The sequence below is a fragment of the Microcaecilia unicolor genome, chromosome 8 (assembly GCF_901765095.1).
Source record: "Microcaecilia unicolor chromosome 8, aMicUni1.1, whole genome shotgun sequence".
Lineage (NCBI taxonomy): Eukaryota > Metazoa > Chordata > Amphibia > Gymnophiona > Siphonopidae > Microcaecilia > Microcaecilia unicolor.
The window spans coordinates 62,982,684-63,008,153 of NC_044038.1; the positions used below are offsets into that span (position 1 = coordinate 62,982,684).

General features: G+C 40.3%; 1 protein-coding gene across 2 annotated transcripts in view; it reads right to left on the minus strand.

The window, feature by feature from the left end:
- The window catches only part of ADCY9 (adenylate cyclase 9), a 330,545-nt gene that overhangs the window by 106,196 nt on the left and 198,879 nt on the right, over positions 1-25,470 (minus strand). The window contains exon 3 of one of the 2 annotated variants that reach the window (XM_030212364.1): positions 8,064-8,171. In XM_030212364.1, the coding sequence (XP_030068224.1) occupies positions 8,064-8,171 (108 nt within the window). Of the gene's footprint in view, positions 1-8,063; positions 8,175-25,470 lie in introns of both variants that reach the window. The other variant, XM_030212363.1, reaches the window with a different exon arrangement.

The following is a 25,470-nucleotide window of genomic DNA, read 5'->3' on the forward strand; positions in this document are numbered from 1 at the left end:
CAAAAATAAAATTCATACAATATCTACGAACATATATGTGATAAACAATTTATGTACTGGCTGATGGTAGTACTCTGTGGCAGATTGCTGGGACAGATACTGGGTCCTACAGTGACTATGCAAGCAAGCATAGCTCCTACTGTTTAAAAAAAAAAAACAGTCAGACAATTATGGAGACTTGCAGATGGGTAAACAATAACCTCCAGGAAGTGAAAATTAAGGAGTCATATTTGCATACACTGGGGAAGAAGATTGAGGGGGGGGGGGGGGGGGGATAAAAAATGATTCACAAGAAGCAAGCATTTTTCAGTGGAAAGAAACTTCTAATATAAGGATAGATGACGAATGGACTCTGAAGTAACAGAGAGATATTTCTTCTCAGAAAGGGTGGTAGATCTAATCCAGATGCTGGGGGGTTAAAATAGTGATAGGAAAGCAGGGGTAAAGTCAGAAACCAGGAGGAGTCTGTTCATTGTAATTGGTAGAACAGATTAGATAGCTGATGGTAGATAAAGACTTTGAGACCTATGATATTTCCTGATATAGTAGTGAAATTTATAGGAAAGATAGGAAGCATAGCACCAGATTTTAATTTTTCAGTTTTCAACCAGAACAGAATTCTGTGGGAAGCCAGAAAAAATGTGCTTAAGAACAAAACTGTAATCCTTTCTTTAAAGTACCCAAATATGTTGCATACATCTTGTTAAATTCACTACACTCCTCCTAGAAGAGGGACATCAAACTTCTATGCCATAATTTCTTGATAAGATTTCACAGAACTGTAAAACAATGGTAATATCCTTGTTTGAAATGTCTGTTTTCTTGCAACCAAGTATACCTGTCAACCAGATGCTGTGTCAGCGTTTGAAACCCTTTATGAACAGGGACACCATATTCCTTTCCAGTGCTATTGCTAACTTTCTTATACACAATGTCAAGATCAAGATCCGATATTCAAAAGTACTAAAGCTGGTCTGTAGAACACATTACATATTTTAATATCATTTGCTAAGATAGTAAAGTTTTTGATATGCATTTTTAATTGATTAAAGGCTATCATCATGAATAATAATATACTCTGCACACTGCAATGTGGGAATCTGGTTTCAATAGCCAAGCTTAACTTGAACCTGGCCACAGCTACTAATGTTATGAAGCAGAGTTTATAATATGTGGGCTGGAAGGGGGAGGAGACAGCACAAACTGTGGCTCCAAAGCAACATCAGCTGCTGCAGGAAACAGCAGCCTGTGAGCACTGGCGCAGAAGTGCAACTGAAATAACTTGAACAGAACAAAATGAGGTTAAAAATGGAGAAAACACCATGGGTAGCTGCAGTGGCGTACCAAGGGGGGGGGGGCGGTGGGGGCGGTCCGCCCCGGGTGCACGCTGCTGGGGGGTGCCGCGGCGCACGCCTGTGGGCTCCAAGTTCGCTACGCTAACTTCGCTGGTGCACTGCAGCTCCCTCCCTCTGCCCCGGAACAGGTTACTTCCTGTTGTGGAAGATAAAAAAGAGCAGATCGTATAAAAAGATAAATATAATTTATTTCAAACAATATATATATATGAGCAGCCCGACACAGGCCGTGTTTTGTCCAACTGGGCTGCTTCAGGGGCTATAAAAAACATATAAATTAACAGTTATAATATCAAATTCTACATATAAAAAACATATATAATATAATTATATATACACATATATATGTACATACATGTATATGCACATACAACAGATATAGATCTAAAATAATACATACCAAAACATGCTCTATATAAAAAACCATATAGAAAGATTATATTGAATATTAATAACAAATTAATAAACAAGAATATCAAAAAAGATATAATTATGTCCTATATTTATAGTGATATGTTTCATTTGTACATATAGTGACAAGTAAACTGAAATTATTAAACAAACCAAAAACAGAAATAAAAATAAAAATAAACCAAAATATAAGGAGAAATTAAGACACCCACCTATATAAGTATTCTTTGCTACCATATATATGGTGCGCTTTGCTACCAGATATAAGGCATATGTACAGTGTCCTATTAACCACTATAAGACAAAAAGAAAGTTTTTGCAATTAGAAGATATTGCTTGAATTAGTGCTGTTGGAATAATACTGTTGAATAAAAACTCACGTGTATGAAGAATGGATCTGGTTTGAAAAAAACAGCTAAGCCAGAGATGCCAAAAGCATAGCTTGCTAATCTAATGTAAGGAAAAATAAGAAGGTGATATGTATGCATTAGGTAAAACCTCAAACATCATATGATGCTTACTATTTAGAAAAAAACAGGATTATTCTTTGTATAAGATAAATAGCGTCGTTCAATGTTATCCTCATAAGCTATTATTCGCGTAAAATCAGTGACGTCATTCAATATTTTCCTCAAGGAGACCGAAAGTGATATCTTTAAAACTATTACATGGAATTGTTATTATACTCACATATCTCAGAGATAGCTGAAAAGAAAACGGTGAACAAGAATGCTTATGATCGGAAGCAAGAGTTCAAGGGTCACGTTTAGAAATGTAGCGGTCCCGCAATAGAATAAACCTCAATGGTATATTTTACATTTTAATCATCATAGGATGCTTGCTACTTTAAAAAAACTTAAGCCAGGACTGTTATTTACATAAAATCAATAGTTGTTTGCGTGAAAAAAATGATGTCATTCGTGTTTAGCTGAGCTGCACGACGATAACCACGGAGGCTCAAAAAAGCATTGATAGTTCAAGGGTCAGATTTTGTATCAATTTAAGCCTTACAACTAAAGACAACTAGTGACATAAGGTGCTGTACAAAAATTAATGGAGGGGATAATCGAAACGGGACCGAAAGTGATATCCTTTACAATAAGAGTATTACTTACATCGAGTGGGTATTACAATCACATATCTCCGAAGTAGCTGAAAAAAAAAAGCGGCGGCAAACAGAGGAAGTTTTTAAACAGGAAGCAGAAGGTCGAAGGTCAGATTGAGAAGCGTAGCGGTCCCGCAATAATTTATATCGTAATATTTTACTTTTGAAAAAAGTTGTGTACCAGTTTAAACAATACAACTGAGGACAAATAATGCAAAAAGTGCCATGGGAGATAATGAATCTTTAAAAGAGTTGTGACGTCACTATGTTCATTTCATGTTACTAATTCCTTAAACCACAATAAGGAAGTTGTTTAATGAAGGGGATAGTGTACCCGGTGTATCAAATTTTTATTATTATTAAAATTTATCAAGAAGACCTTTTTTCTATGTTACACTAGATTAAAAGGGACTAAAAAAGACCAAGCTCTGGAGGTCAGAGGTCAAGATGTCACTGAAATATAATGATTGTGTGAATAAATGGATAAATAAATCATTTCATGTGACTAGGTACTTTCCTCTATTTTTTTATTTAAAAAAAAGGGGGGAATTTAAAATATATAGAAAAATATATATATAAAAAAAATCTGATTTAAGGAGGTCAGAGAACAGTACGTCGCTAATTTGATAAGATTTCTCAATTCAAATAATTCTTGACGTCGCTAATTAGAAAGACCAAGCTCTGGAGGTCAAAGGTCAGGGTGTCACTAAAATTGATTGATTGTATAAATAGATGAATAGATCGTTTCATGTAACTTATTTAATAAAGAAGATTATCAAAATGATCCTTTTCTCTATTTTTATATAAAAAAACAAAAGAATTAAAAACTTAAGAAATCCAAGTTCAGGAGGTCAAAGGTCAGGATGTCGCTAATTAAGATAAGATTTTAAAATTATATTAATAATTGAATAACCAGGTCACTTACCTTCTATGTTTATTGAAAATATATTAAAATTAATTGTGGAGTCCAATAATGGATGTATATAAAAAGTGATATTAAGGAATATATATAAAAAAATGAATAGATGTGTGCTTCTAATTGCTGATATGTGGATGGACCACATATCAGCAATTAGAAGCACACATCTATTCATTTTTTTATATATATTCCTTAATATCACTTTTTATATACATCCATTATTGGACTCCACAATTAATTTTAATATATTTTCAATAAACATAGAAGGTAAGTGACCTGGTTATTCAATTATTAATATAATTTTAAAATCTTATCTTAATTAGCGACATCCTGACCTTTGACCTCCTGAACTTGGATTTCTTAAGTTTTTAATTCTTTTGTTTTTTTTTATATAAAAATAGAGAAAAGGATCATTTTGATAATCTTCTTTATTAAATAAGTTACATGAAACGATCTATTCATCTATTTATACAATCAATCAATTTTAGTGACACCCTGACCTTTGACCTCCAGAGCTTGGTCTTTCTAATTAGCGACGTCAAGAATTATTTGAATTGAGAAATCTTATCAAATTAGCGACGTACTGTTCTCTGACCTCCTTAAATCAGATTTTTTTTATATATATATTTTTCTATATATTTTAAATTCCCCCCTTTTTTTTAAATAAAAAAATAGAGGAAAGTACCTAGTCACATGAAATGATTTATTTATCCATTTATTCACACAATCATTATATTTCAGTGACATCTTGACCTCTGACCTCCAGAGCTTGGTCTTTTTTAGTCCCTTTTAATCTAGTGTAACATAGAAAAAAGGTCTTCTTGATAAATTTTAATAATAATAAAAATTTGATACACCGGGTACACTATCCCCTTCATTAAACAACTTCCTTATTGTGGTTTAAGGAATTAGTAACATGAAATGAACATAGTGACGTCACAACTCTTTTAAAGATTCATTATCTCCCATGGCACTTTTTGCATTATTTGTCCTCAGTTGTATTGTTTAAACTGGTACACAACTTTTTTCAAAAGTAAAATATTACGATATAAATTATTGCGGGACCGCTACGCTTCTCAATCTGACCTTCGACCTTCTGCTTCCTGTTTAAAAACTTCCTCTGTTTGCCGCCGCTTTTTTTTTTTCAGCTACTTCGGAGATATGTGATTGTAATACCCACTCGATGTAAGTAATACTCTTATTGTAAAGGATATCACTTTCGGTCCCGTTTCGATTATCCCCTCCATTAATTTTTGTACAGCACCTTATGTCACTAGTTGTCTTTAGTTGTAAGGCTTAAATTGATACAAAATCTGACCCTTGAACTATCAATGCTTTTTTGAGCCTCCGTGGTTATCGTCGTGCAGCTCAGCTAAACACGAATGACATCATTTTTTTCACGCAAACAACTATTGATTTTATGTAAATAACAGTCCTGGCTTAAGTTTTTTTAAAGTAGCAAGCATCCTATGATGATTAAAATGTAAAATATACCATTGAGGTTTATTCTATTGCGGGACCGCTACATTTCTAAACGTGATCCTTGAACTCTTGCTTCCGATCATAAGCATTCTTGTTCACCGTTTTCTTTTCAGCTATCTCTGAGATATGTGAGTATAATAACAATTCCATGTAATAGTTTTAAAGATATCACTTTCGGTCTCCTTGAGGAAAATATTGAATGACGTCACTGATTTTACGCGAATAATAGCTTATGAGGATAACATTGAACGACGCTATTTATCTTATACAAAGAATAATCCTGTTTTTTTCTAAATAGTAAGCATCATATGATGTTTGAGGTTTTACCTAATGCATACATATCATCACCTTCTTATTTTTCCTTACATTAGATTAGCAAGCTATGCTTTTGGCATCTCTGGCTTAGCTGTTTTTTTCAAACCAGATCCATTCTTCATACACGTGAGTTTTTATTCAACAGTATTATTCCAACAGCACTAATTCAAGCAATATCTTCTAATTGCAAAAACTTTCTTTTTGTCTTATAGTGGTTAATAGGACACTGTACATATGCCTTATATCTGGTAGCAAAGCGCACCATATATATGGTAGCAAAGAATACTTATATAGGTGGTTGTCTTAATTTCTCCTTATATTTTGGTTTACTTTTATTTTTATTTCTGTTTTTGGTTTGTTTAATAATTTCAGTTTACTTGTCACTATATGTACAAATGAAACATATCACTATAAATATAGGACATAATTATATCTTTTTTGATATTCTTGTTTATTAATTTGTTATTAATATTCAATATAATCTTTCTATATGGTTTTTTATATAGAGCATGTTTTGGTATGTATTATTTTAGATCTATATCTGTTGTATGTGCATATACATGTATGTACATATATATGTGTATATATAATTATATTATATATGTTTTTTATATGTAGAATTTGATATTATAACTGTTAATTTATATGTTTTTTATAGCCCCTGAAGCAGCCCAGTTGGGCAAAACACGGCCTGTGTCGGGCTGCTCATATATATATATTGTTTGAAATAAATTATATTTATCTTTTTATACGATCTGCTCTTTTTTATCTTCCACCTTGGAGTTTGCAGACCGTCTGCCTTTGTGCTTTCTTGGACCCCTACTTCCTGTTGTGGGGCAGAGGGAGTTGCACCAGCGAAGTTAGCTTAGCGAATTCGGAGCCCACAGGCGCACACCACGGCACCCCCCCCCCCCAGCGGCGTGCACCCGGGGGGGAGCATCGGCGATCCGCCCCAGGTGCCATCGAGTCTAGGAACGCCACTGGGTAGCTGTCAATAAAAGCTGCCATCAGAGCCTTAGTAGAGTCTGGTTCTTATTGAGCTGAAAGTCCAAGGAGGAGGAGGAAAATTCCAGGTAAAATTCTTCGAAACCCTTATATTATACAGAGCTTTTTTTCAGAGGGTACAGAGTACCAGCACCTTTTCCACTGCCTGCTAAAATTGACTCATAGTCCCCAGATATTAATAAAAGAGCTCAGACTCTGCACATCAATGCTGCCTGTTCACAGATTCTGTGGCTGGTTGGAAGGGACCTGGCTATTATGAGGCATTACCCATTCCTGAAAGATGGCCTGCATTTGAATACCAGCACCGGTTTTGCTACTGGTATTATACTATAATCATTCTCTGCTCATGACCATATTCTAACAATCTTCTGATCCTTTTTATCTGACACATGACTAGGGATGAAAAATATGTTCATCTGGCCATTGATGATACATTTGATTTAAGGTCTAACACTTGCTCCTTTCCCCTTTTAGAAAATAGGCCAGCTAAGGCTCATCAAGAAGGGGTACCAAGCAATGTGGAAGGGAGAAAAGTCTAAAACGTCTGGTACCAGACCCAGTGGCATAGCTACAGGTGGGCCTAGGTGGGCAAAAGCCCACCCATTCTTGCCTCAGGCCCACCCAAAAGTCCACCACCCTAACCACTAGGTCACTCCTCCACTCACAGACAGGTTACTTGGCACATACAATAGACATCTTAAAGAGTGAAACTAGTAATTTGTTTTTTCATATTAAGAAAAACTGGAGATGTATAGTGCTAGGTTTTATCTTTATACTCTGCTGACACATCAATCCAGTCACTGTGTAGTGGAGATGTCTAGATCAGGGGTGGGCAACCTGCAGCCCACCACTCAATTTTATGTAGTGGGAAGTATACACAGAAAACAGCCTGCACAAATGTCATAAAACAGATGTTGTCAGTGGAACTGTTGAAGGATACAACCAAGGGGATAAGACTTGTTTGACAGTTTTAGCAACTGTAATAGATCAGCATGGTAATAATCTACAGTAATTCAGTCAACACATTGAATTTTGCTGAAAGAAACTGATAAAGTGCATTTGTTAACTTTCTATGTGCAGCCCGCTAGGGATACTACTGACATTCATGCAACCCTCTGTGTATAAAGGTTGCCCATCCCTGGTTTAGATGGTTATAAGGTTCCAGAAGGGGCCAGACTATATGGCCCCAGGCCCTATATGGTCACTGCAATAACTCAAGTATGTCTGGAGGGAAAAGGGGTGGGACTTGACATACCGCCTTCTGTGGTTACAATCAAAGTGGTTTACACATTATATACAGGTACTTATTTTGTACCTAGGGCAATGGAGGGTTAAATGACTTGCAAAGCCACTGCAGTGGGAATCGAATCCAGTTCCATGGGTTCTGAGGCCACTGCAATAACCATTAGGCTATTCCTCCACTTAAGAATGGGGCATATAAAACAGAGAGAAATAAAGTATATTCCTGTACCTTACTGGCGTTGTACTTATGCTCGTCCTGACAGCCATTCTGGACAGCTCCTTCTTCCGTGCCAACATCACAGTTGGGTGCAAAAGTAACACTACATGAAGGACATGTCTGCTAGAAGAAAGGACAAAATGTTTCACAGCTCATATCAGGCGCATTCTAAGTATACAAGTACATAAATATTGCCATACTGGGACAGACCAAAGGTCCATCAAGCCCAGCATCCTGTTTCCAACAGTGGCCAATACAGGTTACAAGTACTTGGCAAGATTCCAAAACAGTACAATACATTTTATGCTGCTTATCCTAGAAATAAGCAGTGGATTTTCTCCAAATCCATTTTAATAATGGCTTAAGGCTTTTCCTTTAGGAAGCTATCCATACCTTTTTTAAACCCCACTAAGCTAATTGCTTTTACTCATTCTCTAGCAACAAATTCAGAGTTTAATTACACGTTGACTAGAATTTCTTATGCTCACTAAGCTATGCAAATGTTTCCTTTCATTCCTCCCTTTCCAAGCACTGCATGCTGGGTTGCTATTATGAGCTTTCTCCAATATTTCCTAGTTTTTTTTTTCCTGATAATCATTTCATTTTATATAAAGGTAAAATAAAAAAAACTAAAAAATGGAGGATAAATCTCTCTTAGGAGACACTCCCAATGAGGCTCCTTCACAGGGCACCATTTATTGTATGTTGAATGGAGTAATATTAAGTCAAGTTCTTCCTTAAAAGGGAATCATCAAAGCACCAAGTGGTCAGTTGGAATCCTAAGAACATATCCTACCACCTATTTTCCTCAGCAGGGGGCCTCATGACCATCAGGACTCAGAAGGGCTTCCAGTCCTGTTGCTGAAAGGTAAATCTGATCCAGATCTTCTGCTTCCCAGGGCAATGGAGTGACAGCCACCGGACCAGCTTTCAAATCATGCAACTGCTGGGAACCTTACTTGTTTGTTCACAGAAAAGTCCAATTGAAGACAATGCATATAATGCACATCAATTTCTATTCATGCTTTTGTGTCAATTTATCCCCGTTCCATTACTTTAATAAAGATAAAAATATTATAAACATGTAACAGTGAAATTAATTAAAAAGGAAATATCATATGACTGACATCCACCCAACAGATGTACAACATTTAAGTATAGTGTGTAACATGGCTGCAAATGGAGAAATGATTGTTGAGCTGTGATTGAACTCAATGTATATATACTAAGTTTGTTTCTTGTCATGTAGGAGTGTACAGATTTGGTCCTCAAAGGCTGAAAACTAGTCTAGAGCTTAGATTAACTATAAGAAGTATTTTGTTTCATGGACCTTTATGTACACATTTATATTTGCTCATTCAATAACATTGTACACAGCGGATTACAAGATATATGTATAGCATCCTAAACAATAAAACAAAACATGACATAACCTATATGATTAAAATGTTTGGTAAACTAATGGACCACAAATATCATCGCAAGGTCTTCTTCATTCCAAAGTTCAAGGGCCAAGGCATTCCATGCAAAGGCATAACAACAGAAGATGCCCTGTCTCTGTCAGACTAAGGTGTCAGTCCTAACAGTGGATACTAAAGGAAGCCTGGTATTAGTTGATGAAAGTAACATCCAAGGGTCTTCTTGAAAATTCATCAAGCCCTTAACTAGAAAGGTGCTACCCCAAAAATATGACTAAAAGCCAACACTGTCACTTTGAATTTAACTTGAAAACTCACTGCGGACCAATGTAAGGTTTTAATATAGAGTGACACGTGGGGGTCACGTGACGCGATGAGCAGGAGAGGACGCTAATCGCGCTACTCCTGCCTTCTCCTCAAGAATCTTGTAAAATAATCACTCAATCAAGCTATAAACCCCCAAAACTAACAGCAAAAGCTGCCCAACATACAGCGATCGAAGAAAAGAGGCTTTTTGGAGAATATGGCAGCTAAAACAACCAGGAAAGAAAAAGAAAGGAACCGGCCACTGGATGACAAAATGGCGGCTCCGGCGAGCCCAGGAACATCGGCGGTGGGATCCGCATGGGCCGCGGAAATTGTAGGAGAGGTCACCCAGGCGCTGGAAGCTATCTTGGAAAAAAAACTGAGCACGCTGGACAGTAAGCTGGAGTCCTTACATGATAATGTGCATCAGATCCAAGTAGATATGGCACAGTATCAGCAAAGGGTGAGTGATAAGGAAGACCGAACGAATAACATAGAAACAGAAGTAAATCGATTGAAAAAAATAATTAATACTTACTCCAATAAGATTGAAGACCTCGAAAACAGATCGAGGCGAAATAACATCCGAATCATAGGGCTCGCCGAAGATCAAGGTGACCGAGATCTGGCGGGATATTTAGAAATATGGCTGGCCAAGGAACTTCAGATACCAGACACGTGGGGACCGCTCCGAATCGAGCAAGCACATCGCCTGGGCCTTAGACAAGCGGCAGAAAGCAGGCCACGAGTGGTTATATGTAAAGTTCTAAATTTTGCTCACAAAAATGCAATTTTACAAGCGATGAGAAGTGGCAAAGAACTCCACAGCGGCAATCGAAGAGTCCTCCGTTTTCAGGACTATTCAGCTGCGGTAGCAGCGCAAAGGAAGAAATTCTCCCCGATATGCTCAGACTTGGTGAAGCGAAAGATCAAATTTTCCCTACTGTATCCAGCCAAGCTGAGGGTGAATCATCAATCGGATACCAAGATCTTTGCTACAGCGGAAGAAGCCAACGAATTTATACAACAGCTGGAGGGAGAGAAATGAAGCGCTAACTTCACCATGCGCGTGCAGAGTAAATGTATTGGACCTAGAAGAAGAAACTGTGAACTGCTAGCTGATTTAAATTACAGTTCAAAACTGCTGACATGAACAGCGCAGACAGAAAGATAATATGGAGAAACGACACGGGACTGAGACCAAATATAATACAATACTGACAGAGAACTTAAAGAATCAATAACAGATATGATCGGTAAAGCGATGTTTATTGGATTACAACTGCTGCCGATTACGGAATTGGAACTTTGGACGGAAACCCGAATGACCAACTGAGCGAATTGATACACAAGAAGAAGACCAATGGACGTTAAATTGGCAGCAGCTGAACCAGTGGGACGTACAGAGGCCACAGATTTCTGAAAGTAGAAACGTAATGTTACACATAAGTGCAGAATTGATTATGATGATGTTTATAGTTCTGGTTTGCTTTATAAGGTTTAAATGTTTGTATGTATCATGAGCAGGGAAAAGGGCTAATTTACTCTTGTAGAGTGGGGGGGGGGGGGGGGGAAACATGAGAGGGAGGATATAAAAGCACTTGGGTTGTGTGAGAAGCGAAGGAGATATAGGACAAATTATCATAGGGTCCAAGGGGAGGTGCTAAAATTAGATAGAGAAGAGACTTCAAGGATAGGGTTTCATGGGGAAAATACATATTGGAGCACAGGATATATATTTGAATGAGGAGAGGCGTTGGAAGTGACCTTATTCCGCAAGGAATAAAGAGGGTACAGAAAGGGGGGAGGAGGGTATACAGGGAGGGGGAGGGTATGTGGGTGGAAAAGGGAAAGAGAGAAAGAGTTAATCTGACACTACAATTGCTATATGAGTGGAGAGAAAGACTTCAGAATTGGGCATTAGGTAATGGAGAGGGGAGCTGGAGGCTGGGCTGGCTCCTCTCGGGCATCAAGAGCACACAAATATGGACATGGATGGGCTACATCGGGCACATAAATTAAGGTTGTAACTTGGAATGTTGGGGGTATTCCCTCACCCATTAAAAGATCAAAAAGTTTGAGACATCTTCAACGAATTCGTGCTGATATAGTATTTATGCAAGAAACTCACCTGACAGACATCGAACATGCTAAATTGAATACATGGTGGGTGGGGGAGTGCTTGGCCTCTGCAGCAGCGGAAGGGCGCCGAAGAGGGGTGGCTATTCTTATTAGAAAAGGAATCACAACTCAGACATATAAGATTGTAACAGATCCAGAGGGACGTTATATTTTCTCCCTCATTACAATTAATAGACAAAAAATTCTGTTGGGCAGTATATATGCACCAAATGTCTTAGACCTTAAATTCTACAAAAATCTAGTAGCAAAAATTACGCAATTGGAATCGGTGCCCATAATATTAGGGGGCGATTTCAATATGGCGTGGGACCCTCAATTAGATCACTCCCACCCCACTGGAACCACTCAACGAACAAATACTAGGGGACTGCCTGATTTTTGCACAACGCTAGATCTCATAGATGTTTGCAGGACGTTACATCCAGGGACAAGAGAATATACACATATGTCGAGAGCACACGGAACCTCTTCTAGGATAGATTATCTGCTAGTTTCGCGCACACTCTTCACAACAATTAGAGATGCAGACATAGGACCATGTGTTATTTCAGATCACACTGCGGCATACTTGACTTGGAGCGGAGGTCAGGATGAAGAGAGGCTAAGGGGATGGACGTTCCCAACTTATCTAGTAAAAGATGTGAAGTTTACAGAACACCTACACGAGAAACGGGCGGAATATAAACATTTCAATGAGGGGTCAGTGACAGAAACTACTAACTATTGGGAAGCTGCAAAAGTAATTTTAAGAGGCGAGATCATAAGCTATACTACTCAATACAAACGTTCAAGAGACCGGGAAATATTAAGATTAGAGAAACAACTTAGGGGAGCAAATAGACAATATGGTTTGAATCCTTGCCCTCAACTTAGACAAGAGATGCTAGAAATACAAACCGCCCTCAACTCTTTACTTCATGAGAGGGAAGTGAAATCCCAAATCTATTATCGTTATCAACTATATAAGCATGGGAGTAAAGGAGGTAAATTCTTGGCACGAGTTATTGCCCCTAAATATGCATCCAGAATCATTACTGCTCTTAAAAACGAGACAGGGAACCTGATACATACCAACCAACAGATCAGAATGGCATTTCAAACATACTACCAACAATTATATAGGTCCACGGAGCAAGAAGGACTCCCGGGGGAAATGTATATGCAAAATATCAAGACCCCGAAGTTAACAGAGCAAGACCGTAGCCAACTAAATGCGGAAATTAGCGAAGATGAGATTACATGGGCTATAGGACATAGTAAAATAGGTAAAGCACCAGGCCCTGATGGGTATAAAGCAGAATTCTATAAAGTAATGGGGGAATCGATAATACCTACATTAGCTAAGGTGTTTAATGAATGGATAGAAAGTGGTAGAATGCCGGAACACTTGAACCTAGCACATACAGTGGGGGAAATAAGTATTTGATCCCTTGCTGATTTTGTAAGTTTGCCCACTGACAAAGACATGAGCAGCCCATAATTGAAGGGTAGGTTATTGGTAACAGTGAGAGATAGCACATCACAAATTAAATCCGGAAAATCACATTGGGGAAAGTATATGAATTTATTTGCATTCTGCAGAGGGAAATAAGTATTTGATCCCTCTGGCAAACAAGACCTAATACTTGGTGGCAAAACCCTTGTTGGCAAGCACAGCGGTCAGACGTCTTCTGTAGTTGATGATGAGGTTTGCACACATGTCAGGAGGAATTTTGGTCCACTCCTCTTTGCAGATCATCTCTAAATCATTAAGAGTTCTGGGCTGTCGCTTGGCAACTCGCAGCTTCAGCTCCCTCCATAAGTTTTCAATGGGATTAAGGTCTGGTGACTGGCTAGGCCACTCCATGACCCTAATGTGCTTCTTCCTGAGCCACTCCTTTGTTGCCTTGGCTGTATGTTTTGGGTCATTGTCGTGCTGGAAGACCCAGCCACGACCCATTTTTAAGGCCCTGGCGGAGGGAAGGAGGTTGTCACTCAGAATTGTACGGTACATGGCCCCATCCATTCTCCCATTGATGCGGTGAAGTAGTCCTGTGCCCTTAGCAGAGAAACACCCCCAAAACATAACATTTCCACCTCCATGCTTGACAGTGGGGACGGTGTTCTTTGGGTCATAGGCAGCATTTCTCTTCCTCCAAACATGGCGAGTTGAGTTCATGCCAAAGAGCTCAATTTTTGTCTCATCTGACCACAGCACCTTCTCCCAATCACTCTCGGCATCATCCAGGTGTTCACTGGCAAACTTCAGACGGGCCGTCACATGTGCCTTCCGGAGCAGGGGGACCTTGCGGGCACTGCAGGATTGCAATCCGTTATGTCGTAATGTGTTACCAATGGTTTTCGTGGTGACAGTGGTCCCAGCTGCCTTGAGATCATTGACAAGTTCCCCCCTTGTAGTTGTAGGCTGATTTCTAACCTTCCTCATGATCAAGGATACCCCACGAGGTGAGATTTTGCGTGGAGCCCCAGATCTTTGTCGATTGACAGTCATTTTGTACTTCTTCCATTTTCTTACTATGGCACCAACAGTTGTCTCCTTCTCGCCCAGCGTCTTACTGATGGTTTTGTAGCCCATTCCAGCCTTGTGCAGGTGTATGATCTTGTCCCTGACATCCTTAGACAGCTCCTTGCTCTTGGCCATTTTGTAGAGGTTAGAGTCTGACTGATTCACTGAGTCTGTGGACAGGTGTCTTTCATACAGGTGACCATTGCCGACAGCTGTCTGTCATGCAGGTAACGAGTTGATTTGGAGCATCTACCTGGTCTGTAGGGGCCAGATCTCTTACTGGTTGGTGGGGGATCAAATACTTATTTCCCTCTGCAGAATGCAAATAAATTCATATACTTTCCACAATGTGATTTTCCGGATTTAATTTGTGATGTGCTATCTCTCACTGTTACCAATAACCTACCCTTCAATTATGGGCTGCTCATGTCTTTGTCAGTGGGCAAACTTACAAAATCAGCAAGGGATCAAATACTTATTTCCCCCACTGTATAATAGTGTTTCCTAAACCTCACCGAAATGTGCAATTGGTAACATCATATAGACCCATATCGCTAATCAATCACGAGGCTAAAATATTCGCAAAAATTCTAGCAAATAGACTAGGCCGAGTTTTGCCTAAGATTATACATGAAGCTCAGGTTGGGTTTGTGAAGGATAGATCAGTAACAAAGAATATTAGACGAATTCTGACATCACTGGAACACTTGGGACATATCAAAGAACAAGCCTTAATAGTCAGTTTTGACGCTGAAAAGGCGTTTGACAAAGTGGAATGGCCCTTCTTGTATTCAGTGATGGAAGAATATGGATTACAGGGAAAGTTTATGCAGGCGGTGAGAGCACTGTATAAAGATCCTCGTGCACAGGTAACGGTCAATGGAACCCTCTCGGAGGGAATTCATATTGGAAGGGGAACGAGACAAGGGTGTCCGTTATCACCACTACTTTTTGCGTTATATTTAGACCCACTAATTAGAGACATATACGAGTGTACAGCAGTGCCTGGAGTGGATATACAACAACAGAAATTTAAAGTGGCAGCATTTGCTGATGACCTCTTAGTGATTTTAACGAACCCGAGAGATGCCTTGAATAATTTACTGGAAATCTTTCGAGAGTTTGGTGAATACTCGGGGTTCACACTAAATTTGGATAAATCAGAGGCCCTAGCTATAAACTGCAAAGCCCATAGCCTTTGGCCAGCAGACTTCCCCTTAAAATGGGCAAACAGCCATTTTAAATATCTAGGTATACTGCTTCCGGTAAACACAAGGGACTTATATCGGTTAAATATTAACAGGTTACGTGAACAGACAATGCAACAACTAGACTCCTGGAGTAACCTAACGGTGTCATTGGCGGGAAGGATATGTTTAACAAGGATGGTGATCCTGCCGAGATGGTTGTATGCCCTTCAGACATTGCCACTGCAACTTAAACAAATAGACATAAAATATTTTTATAAACTAGTGATGCGCTTCTGCTGGGCTGGAAAGCGAGCTAAACTTCAGCAGAAGTTCCTATTGGGTGGGTGGAAACAGGGGGGGAATGGGGATTCCCAACATTAAGTATTATAATATGGCTTGCTTGCTACGGCAGGTGAGAGATTGGTTACTTTCCACTCAAACTCATACTCCACTTGAATATGAAGAAGCTTACTTTGCTCCGTATAAACCTATCACGTTACTCAGAACAATACTCAGAACAATATGCTTCCCAACAGAATTAGACATAGTGTACTGCTGCTGCCCATCAGAGGCGCGTGGAAATTCTTAGGAAAATTGCTGGGGGGGGAGACCCATCTGTCAGAGAACTATTGACAATCAGGGGTAACCCGATGTTTTTACCGGGAACAGAGAACCAAACATTTGTTACTTGGGAACAAAATGGCATAGTTAATTTGCAGGATGTAATACGGGACGATGGACATATAAAAAAGGTAACACAGCTACAAACCATAAGGTTGGCAAGTTGGAAGGACCACTTTGCACATTATCAATTACATCATTATCTACGCACTCTTAATAGAGAAGAGCTCAATAAGAAATTAGGGGACCGGATTAGTAGGTTTTATGAGGTAGTTTCTGAGAATGCTCCATCCATATCAAGTATACATTCAAAACTATGGGAGTTGGTGCCTGGGAGGGAGGTAGAGCAGCTTCGGAAATGGTGGGAAGTAGATCTGGGAAGAGAACTGACAACGTGGAATATTATTACACAAATAAAAGATATCCCCAGGATAATAGGAGGGGCAGGTCTTAGGGAATGCGCATTTCGAATGCTGCATAGAGCTTATTTCACTCAGGTGCAATTGTATAGATCGGGGGGAATCCAGACGGCTACCTGTTTGAAATGTAATAGGACAGATAATACATTATATCATGCAATCTGGGTCTGCCCATTAATACAACGGTATTGGAGACAAATAGCTGCATTTTTATCTACTACTGTAAACAGTAGAATTGAAATGAATCCACTGATGTTAGTACTGGATATACGAGATACATATCCTAGATTAAAAGCAGAAAGAATAATGTTTTGTCGTAAAGTGTGCTTGGTGGCAAGAAAATGTATAATGCAGCATTGGACTTCAATACATCCACCAACGTTTTGGCACTGGCGCAATCAGATACATCAGCTGCTGACCTGGGAAGCCAGAGAAGCGAAAGGAACATACAAATGAAAAATACATTTCCTTAAAATTTGGGGGTGTTACCTGGATGGGATGACTCAAAGAGGGAGAAGCCGAATTCTCAATACTTTGTAACAATAATTGTGTTAATTGTAGTGGTTCAATATACAAATAATAGGTTAAGAAGAGAGGGAGGGGGGAGAGATGTTAGCATATAATGATAGGTTGGATATATAATGTTGATGGGAACATTGGACATTAAAGCGATAGAAAGGACACAGAACAAAATTAAAATAATTAGGAATAGCATTAAACATGAGACATACGTGGATGATATCACTTTATTGCATAATACGTTAATCTACGATCAATAAATTACAAATCAGTATGCTCAATATCAAAGAGGGGGATGGGGGGTGGGAGGGTGATATGTAAAATGATGTTGACAGAAGTTGATGTTATACATTGTTGACAGAGATGTATATGCTTCAAGATATGTTGTAAAGTATAATGACATGGCAAATATACTAATAAAAAATGCTGAAACATAATATAGAGTGACACGTTCACTATGCTTGAACCCATTAATCAAATGGTAGCTGCATTTTGAACTGGTTCTAAAAATCAGAGCAAATGCCTCTAAAGTCCTAAACATAATGAATGATCAAACTTGTTTATATAGCAATTGCAATATTGTGTGAAAATCATCAGGTGGTATCATATTTTAACCTCCAGAGCATTTACAATTTATTTATTTATTTGCATTTGTATCCCACATTTTCCCACCTATTTGCGGGCTCAGTGTGGCTTACAATACATTGTGAATGATGGAAGTGCAATTGGTTGCAGTACAATTCTGAGTTACATTGTGAAGAGTTATCGAAAACAAAGTAAATACAGGGTATCATTTGGGGATGGAACAGCGGAGTATGTGGGAGTACAGTTGGTTGCAGTGCGCTTATAGGTTACATTAGGAAGAATTGTAAAAGACAGAGTAATTCGGGATATCATTCGGGAATAGAACAGCGGAATATAACAGTGGCGAGTTGAAAGGGGGACAAAACAGTATCGGGGGACATTAAGGTCTAATAATGTTATCTGTGGGTGGGGTTTTAGGATTGGTTGGAGTGCGGGAGAGGAGACTTCAAGAGAGAGTGTGTAGGTGCGTATTTATTAAATTGTATGGGTTTCATGTGTTTTGATCCTTGCCGTAGATTTTCTCGAAGAGATAAGTCTTCAGTGATTTGCGGAAGTCGGTCAGTTCGTGGATCGTTTTCAAGTTGCGTGGTAGTGTATTCCAGAGTTGTGTGCTCCTGTATGCGAAGGTCGATCTGTGCAGTGCTTTGTATTTTATGCCTTTGCACTTAGGGAAATAGAGATTGAGGAAGGTTCGGGACGATCTTTTAGCGTTTCTGGGTGGCAGGTCTATTAAATCAGACATGTATGCAGGGGCTTCGCCGTGAATGATTTTGTGGACTAAAGTGCATACTTTAAAAGTGCTGCGTTCCTTGAGTGGTAGCCAGTGTAGTTTCTCCCGTAAGGGTTTTGCACTTTCGTATTTTGGTTTTCCGAAGATGAGTCTGGCTGCTGTATTCTGGGCCACAGCTCAAATTTGATTTTTCAAAGGTATTTATTTATTACATTTATACCCCACATATTCCCACCTATTTGTAGGCTCAATGTGGCTTACACAGTACCGGAGAGGCGTTACAGACTCCGGTGTAAACAAATACAAAGTGATGTTGTGGTAAGATAAAGTTCATGTGGCACAGCCACATTAGGGAATCGTACAACGGAAGTGTTGTGTTATGTCCATTACGTTCTTTAGTTTTGTTGTGTTGCAAACATCAGGCATTTATGTTGGATGTATAGGGAAGAAATCCGCCAGAGGGCGAAGAACTCTAGACACCCCAGGAAACAACAAGAAATGAAAAAAGTGGGAGGACGACCAAGGATTCCAAAGACTGAAAAGATGTATAATAATAAAGATGTTTATTGAGGTATAAAGACTCGACACAACGTCGTGTTTCGGCCGTTAGGCCTGCACCAGGAGTCTTAATGCCAAATGCCTTTGAGAACTATTTGATGAAGGCAAATCCTCAGCAAAAGGCGGTCTTTAGAAAGACCGTTGTGAAGGTGAGCGTGCTTCGTTGTCTCCTCGGACACAGCGCTTGTATTGAAATGTTGCAATAAGCATCACCCTGTTAACCAAAGATGATAGGAAACATCAAAGCACAACCCCACCTATACCAAATATCTCCCAGTTGGGCAACCATGGTGGAACAGCAGACTATGTCAAATCAAAAACATCAATACTAAATCATCCACACCTACATACAACATGTAGTATCAATAACAAAAAACAATAATTTCCATACCATGTCTGTAGCAAAAATCTGCACGTAAACATACAAAATGGAATACTCATCTAGAAGGTCCTCAAGCCATTTTGACCATCTTAGTAAGAGTAAAGTTTGAAGCTGGTTGGAGGTTGCTCAGTGCACAAGGATCTAAATTATTCTTTTTTTGAATGGGTGGTATGACAGCTTGCTTAAGACTGGATAAACCTCTTGTGACAATGAAACATTGATCATCTTGGTAATCCTTTCCACCCTAGGTTTTCCCAGCACCTTCACAACAACATACGTCAAAGATCTTCTGGACACACTGAACTCCTTATAGCAGCGGTAAGCTTGACAACTAACCAAAATATGGACATTTTAACAGCTGACCCATTTATACTCCTCAACTTGGCTTGATCAACCTACCAACTAGAAATACATCAGAATCAACACTAACATATCTAAATCTGCATTACCCAAGCTGCAAAGGCCTCAAATACAAATCAATTTACACATCCAGCTTTTCCTACATAAGCACACAACTGTGGAACATATTACCAAAAGCCATGAAAACGGCGCACGGCCACCTAAACTTCCGGAAATCACTAAAAACTAACCTGTTTAAAAAGGCATACCCTACCGATCCAACCTAAATGCCTGATCACTGCGACACAACAAAACATACGTACGCAATGGACATAACTAAACTCTTCCGTTGTACGATTCCCTAATTGTGGCTGTGCCACACAAACTTTATCTTACCACAACATCACTTTGTATTTGTTCTCACCGGAGTCAGCAAACGCCTCTCCGGTACTAAGTAAGCCACACTGAGCCTACAAATAGGTGGGAAAATGTGGGATACAAATGTAGCAAATAAATACATAAATCAACTTACGAATTTGCACAGCTAGTCCAGAATAAATTTCTAGTTATAACAGCAGTAGTTCTTTTAGTTTCATTGAAGAGGAAGGAAAATGTGAGCAATCTAGCTGCTGGTAATGTAGAACTCAAGTGAAGATTTAACATCTATATAACTGGTATCGAATTTTGAGCATGGTTTGTACAACTGAATGCAGAATTTATAGCTATCGTTGCTCTCAGATGATCATACAATAAAAAGCCAAGTTGTAGCTATGTATCTCTAACCAATAGGATACTGGACCTCCTGCATAATATCTAGAAAACTCACAGTTTAATGATTAATACCATTCTAAAAAGGAATGGCTGTGCTGACACTCAACCAAAGATAAAGATGCTCAATTGTACCTTCTAGTTCCCAAAGAAGAAATCTTTTGAACTAATTTAAGGGAAGAAAGTAGTCATTCAGAAACATATGATTCACATGGAGGTACCTTCAAAGGATAATGGCAAAGGAGAAATCTAGTAATGCCTGTTAATTTCCTTTCCCTTAGTCCTTGTTGCACCATCTTGAATGACTGGGTTGTATTCCCCTCCTACCAGCAGGAGGTAGAGACACTGACTTTTCCCAGTGACATCACTGTTATAAGGGCTAGTGCTCTGTGGAAAAATGCAGTATGCCTTTCCAAAGAAGTAGATGGTCAAAAATACCACATCCATGTCCCATCAACCGTTGAAGCCATAAATAATGCCAATTAATTGCTTTGCTTATGAAATCATAAAGAGATGCAGAGTACGCAATGTATTCCCATGAACCGAAATCTTCCAGGAAGGATCTCAAGATGGTGTAACAGGACTAAAGGAAAAGAAATTAACAGGTATGACTAAATTTCACCTTCCTTAAGTGTCCAGCTGCACCATCCTGAATGAGTGGGATGTACCCAAGAAGAAACTCATTGGGCAGAGGAAGTCAAAGCTCCCAGAATAGAGGTTCTACCAAAGTCTGACCAGGACATGGCCAGCCTGTAATAGAAACAAAGAAAGATAGAAAAATGAAAGCAGATAAAGACCATATGGACTATCCAGTTTGCCCATTCATGCCATCTACTGTCCCTTCCTCTCCTTCAGAGATCCTACGTACTTGTCCTAAGCTTGCGTGAATTCAGATATCATCTTTGTCTCCAACACCACTGGGAGGCCATTCCACAAATTCATCACCCTTTCCATGAGAAAGTATTTCCTCAGGTTACTTCTGAGCGTGACCCCTTTGAAGTTCATCCTATGCCCTTTCATTCCAAAGCTTCCTTTCAACGACTCACCTCATGTGCATTTATGCCACAGAGGTATTTAAACGTCTCTATCATATCTCCCCTCTACCTACTTTCTTCGAAGATATACATATTGAGATATTTAGGTTTGTCCCCATATGCTTTATGATGAAGACCACTGACCATTTTAGTAGCCGCATTCTGGACTGACTTCATCCTTTTTAAAAGGTGCAGTCTCCAGAACTGTATACAGTATTTTAAAGAAGTCTCACCAGAGACTTATACAGAGGCATTATCTGCTGGCCATTCCTCTTCCTATACACAAAAACATCTTTCTAGCTTTCACCATTGCCTTTTCTACCTGTTTGGCCAACATAAGATCATCGCATATGATCATACCCAAGTCCCGCTCCTCTTTCACACACAAAAGTACTTCATTCTCTAAACTGTATCGCTCCCTCTGGTTTTTGCAGCCCAAATGTTTGACCCTGCATTTTTTTTAGCATGAAATCTTTGCTGCCAAATTATGGGCCACTCTTTAAGCTTCTCCAAATCCCTCGTTATGTTATCCACACCATCAGGTGTGTCTACTCTATTGCTCATTTTGGTATCATCTGCAAAGAGGCAACCCTTACCAGATAGCTCTTCAGCAATATCACTTACACAAATGTTAAAAAGAACTGGCCCAAGAACCTAACCTTTTAACACACCACTGATAACATCCCTTTCCTCAGAGTGAGCTTCATTTGCCACTACTCTGCTGCCTTCCACTCAACCTGTTCCTAACCCAGTCAGTTACTTTAAGGCCACACCAAGGGCACGCGGTTTATTTATAAGTCAACTATGCAGAGCTGTTTCAAAGGCTTTGCTAAACTCTACCCAGTCACTTTACGGCCCACACCAAGGGCACTCAGTTTATTTATAAGTCAACTATGTAGAGCTGTTTCAAAAGCTTTGCTAAAATCTAAGTACACTACATCTAATGTTTTCCCTCGATCCACCTCTCTGGTCATCCAGTCAAAGAAATTAATCAGATTTGTCTGACAAGACCTTCCTCTAGTGAAACCATTCTGCCTTGGGTCTTGCAATCCATTGGATTCTAGAAATCTCACTATTCTCTGTTTTAGAAGTGTTTCCATTAATTTATTTACCATAGAGGTCAGACTAACCAGCCTGTAGTTCCCAACTTCCCCTTACTTCTGCTTTTGTGGAACGGGACCACATCTGCCCTTCTCCAGTCCTTGGGGACTATCCCCGCCTCCACAGAAGCAATGAAAGTCAGAGAATGAAGCTGCCAGAACTTCCCTAATTCCTATGATACCCTTGGATGTAGGCCATGCTTACAGTGCTGCATTTTATGGATAAGATTGCTGCTCTTGTCCCAGTGCTCATTATGCGCGGGGTCACCACATATGGCTCCACCCGTACGATAGCCACACCCCTTATATCAGCCATGGTGCATATAAACAGACATCATTGAAAATATTATACTAGTATAGGAGAGAAAAACAACGTGATTTTTTTCATTATAAATAATTTCTGTAAGCTGTTACAGCTCCAGTATACTCAGTGCAAAATAAGACAGCTGATGTAAATTCTCAAATTGGACATATTCCAAACACTAAAATGAAAATAAAATGATTTTTTTCTACCTTTATTGTCTGGTGACTTTGTTTTTTAATCCATATTGGTCCCAGTCTCTGATTCTGCTGCTCTCTATCTGTTCTCTTAACTCCGTTTCCAGGGCTTCCTTTCCATTTATTTGTTTACTTTCCTCCTTTCCTCTTCATTGCATGCCCTACATCCATAAGTAAAAGCTGGGTCCTCCTCTGTGGAATTGACTGGAGGAGGTATAACATGGATCCAGCATTTGTCTATTTTCTCTATCCATGTGCATTTTGTCTCCTCTCTTCCCTTTCCCTCATCGCCATCCATGTGTATCATCTTCTTTTTTCTTTCCTCCCCTCCATCCATGTCCAGCGATTCTCCTCTCTCCTACCCTCCATCCATGTCCAGCATTTCTCCTCTCTCTTTCCTCCCCTGTATCCATATAAAGCAGTAATTCTCTCTCCCCTCTCCTCCATCCAAGTCCAGCATTTCTCCTCTTTCCCCACCAACCCCTCCATCCATTCGTGTCCAGCGATTCTCCTCTCTCTCCTGCTCTCCCCTCCCATCCATGTCCAGCGATTCTCCTCTCTCCCCTGCCCTCCCCTCCCATCCATGGCCAGCAATTCTCACTTCCCTGCCCTCCCCTCCCATCCATGGCCAGCAATTCTCTCTTCCCTGCCCTCCCCTCCCATCCTTGGCCAGCATGTCTCCTCTCTCTCCTGCCCTCCCCTCCCCCCATCCATGTCCAGCAAGTCTCTCTTCCCTGCCCTCCCATCCATGGCCAGCATGTCTCCTCTCTCCCCTGTCCTCCCATCCATGTCCAGTGATTCTCCTCTCTCCCCTGCCCTCCCCTCCTATCCATGTCCAGCAATTCTCTCATCCCTGCATTCCCCTAAAATCCATGCCCAGCAAATCTCCTCTCTCCCTTGCACTCTCCTTCTATCCATGTCCAGCAATTCTCCTCTCCCTCTGCCCTCCCCTCCCATCCATGTCCAGCGATTCTCCTCTCTCCCCTGTCCTCCCCTCCCCTCCATGTCCAGCGATTCTCTTTTGCCCCTATCCTCCCCCTCCCTTCCTTGTCCACTGACTCGCCCCAGTCTCCACCTGCCCCCGAGATCGTTCAAACCCCCACCTGCCCGCCCTCAGCTCCCCAACTTCCCATTCGTGCACCCGTGCTCCCTGCGTTGAAATCTTTTGTTCACCCAAAGTCGCGGCGAACCGGCAGTGAAAGCAGCAGGCAGGCAGGCTCGCCTCCTCATCGCTTCCCTTCCCTCTCAGCGTGTCCCACCCTCACGGAAAGGAAATTACATCAGAGGAAGGCGGGGCGCTAAGAGGGAAGGGAAGTGACAAGGAGGCAAAGCCTGCCTGCCTGATGCTTTCACTGCCGGTGTGCCGCGACTTTGGGTAAAGAAAAGACTTCAACGCAGGGAGCACGGGTGCACGAATGGAAGGGAGTGGGCAGGTGAGCCAGACTTCAAAAAAAGGTGCCAGTATGCTGTACCGGTGCGTACCGGCACAAAAAAAGCACTGGTCATAACAAAGGTGCACATGAAGGCATTACTCATCAATAAGGGTAGTCAGCAGCCCTTCCTCAAGCTTCAGTCTTCACCACCATGCCAGATTTATACTCCGAGTGCACAAACAGGGAAAACCTCTACGTCAGAAAGACTAAACAGGAAAAAGTAGAGGCTGATCAAAGGACGAATCCATCACTGGAGATGTTATGGAGAAATACTTTATTGATACAGGTATTAAGGGACCCGACACGGTCCGTGTTTCAGCATATCGTACCGCCTACATCAGGGGTCAAATGGATAATTCATCCAAAAGAGCCTATATTACAATTCTGCAAATGTCAAACTGAAGGACTGTGATTCAGTCGTGCTGATCAAAAGTCACACGCAAATAAACCACCACTTACGAACTCTGTGGGGTCTGCTCGGGTACATTTGCAGAATTGTTCCCGTCCCCACGGGCTCAGTCCCCATCCCCTCCCCGTCCTCATGGGATCTGTCCCCGTGTCATTTTCTACTAGACAGTAGCTCTGCATCCTATATACTGCATTTCATTTTTCAGCAAGAAGTGTCTTGGCTGGCGGGGACTAAGAAAGCTGTGCCGATGGACCAGGGGAGAAGGGGCATCCATAAAAATTTGCCCAGAGTGTCATAAGTGGTTAGAGCAGACCTGAGTAGAACTAGAAAAGATACAGAGAAGGGCAATCAAAATGATAAAAGGCATGGAATAATTTACCCATGAAGAAAGACTAAACAGGTTAGCGGTGCTGGAGAAGAGAGAGATGAGAAAAGAGGAACAGTTGTTTATCTTTCCAAATA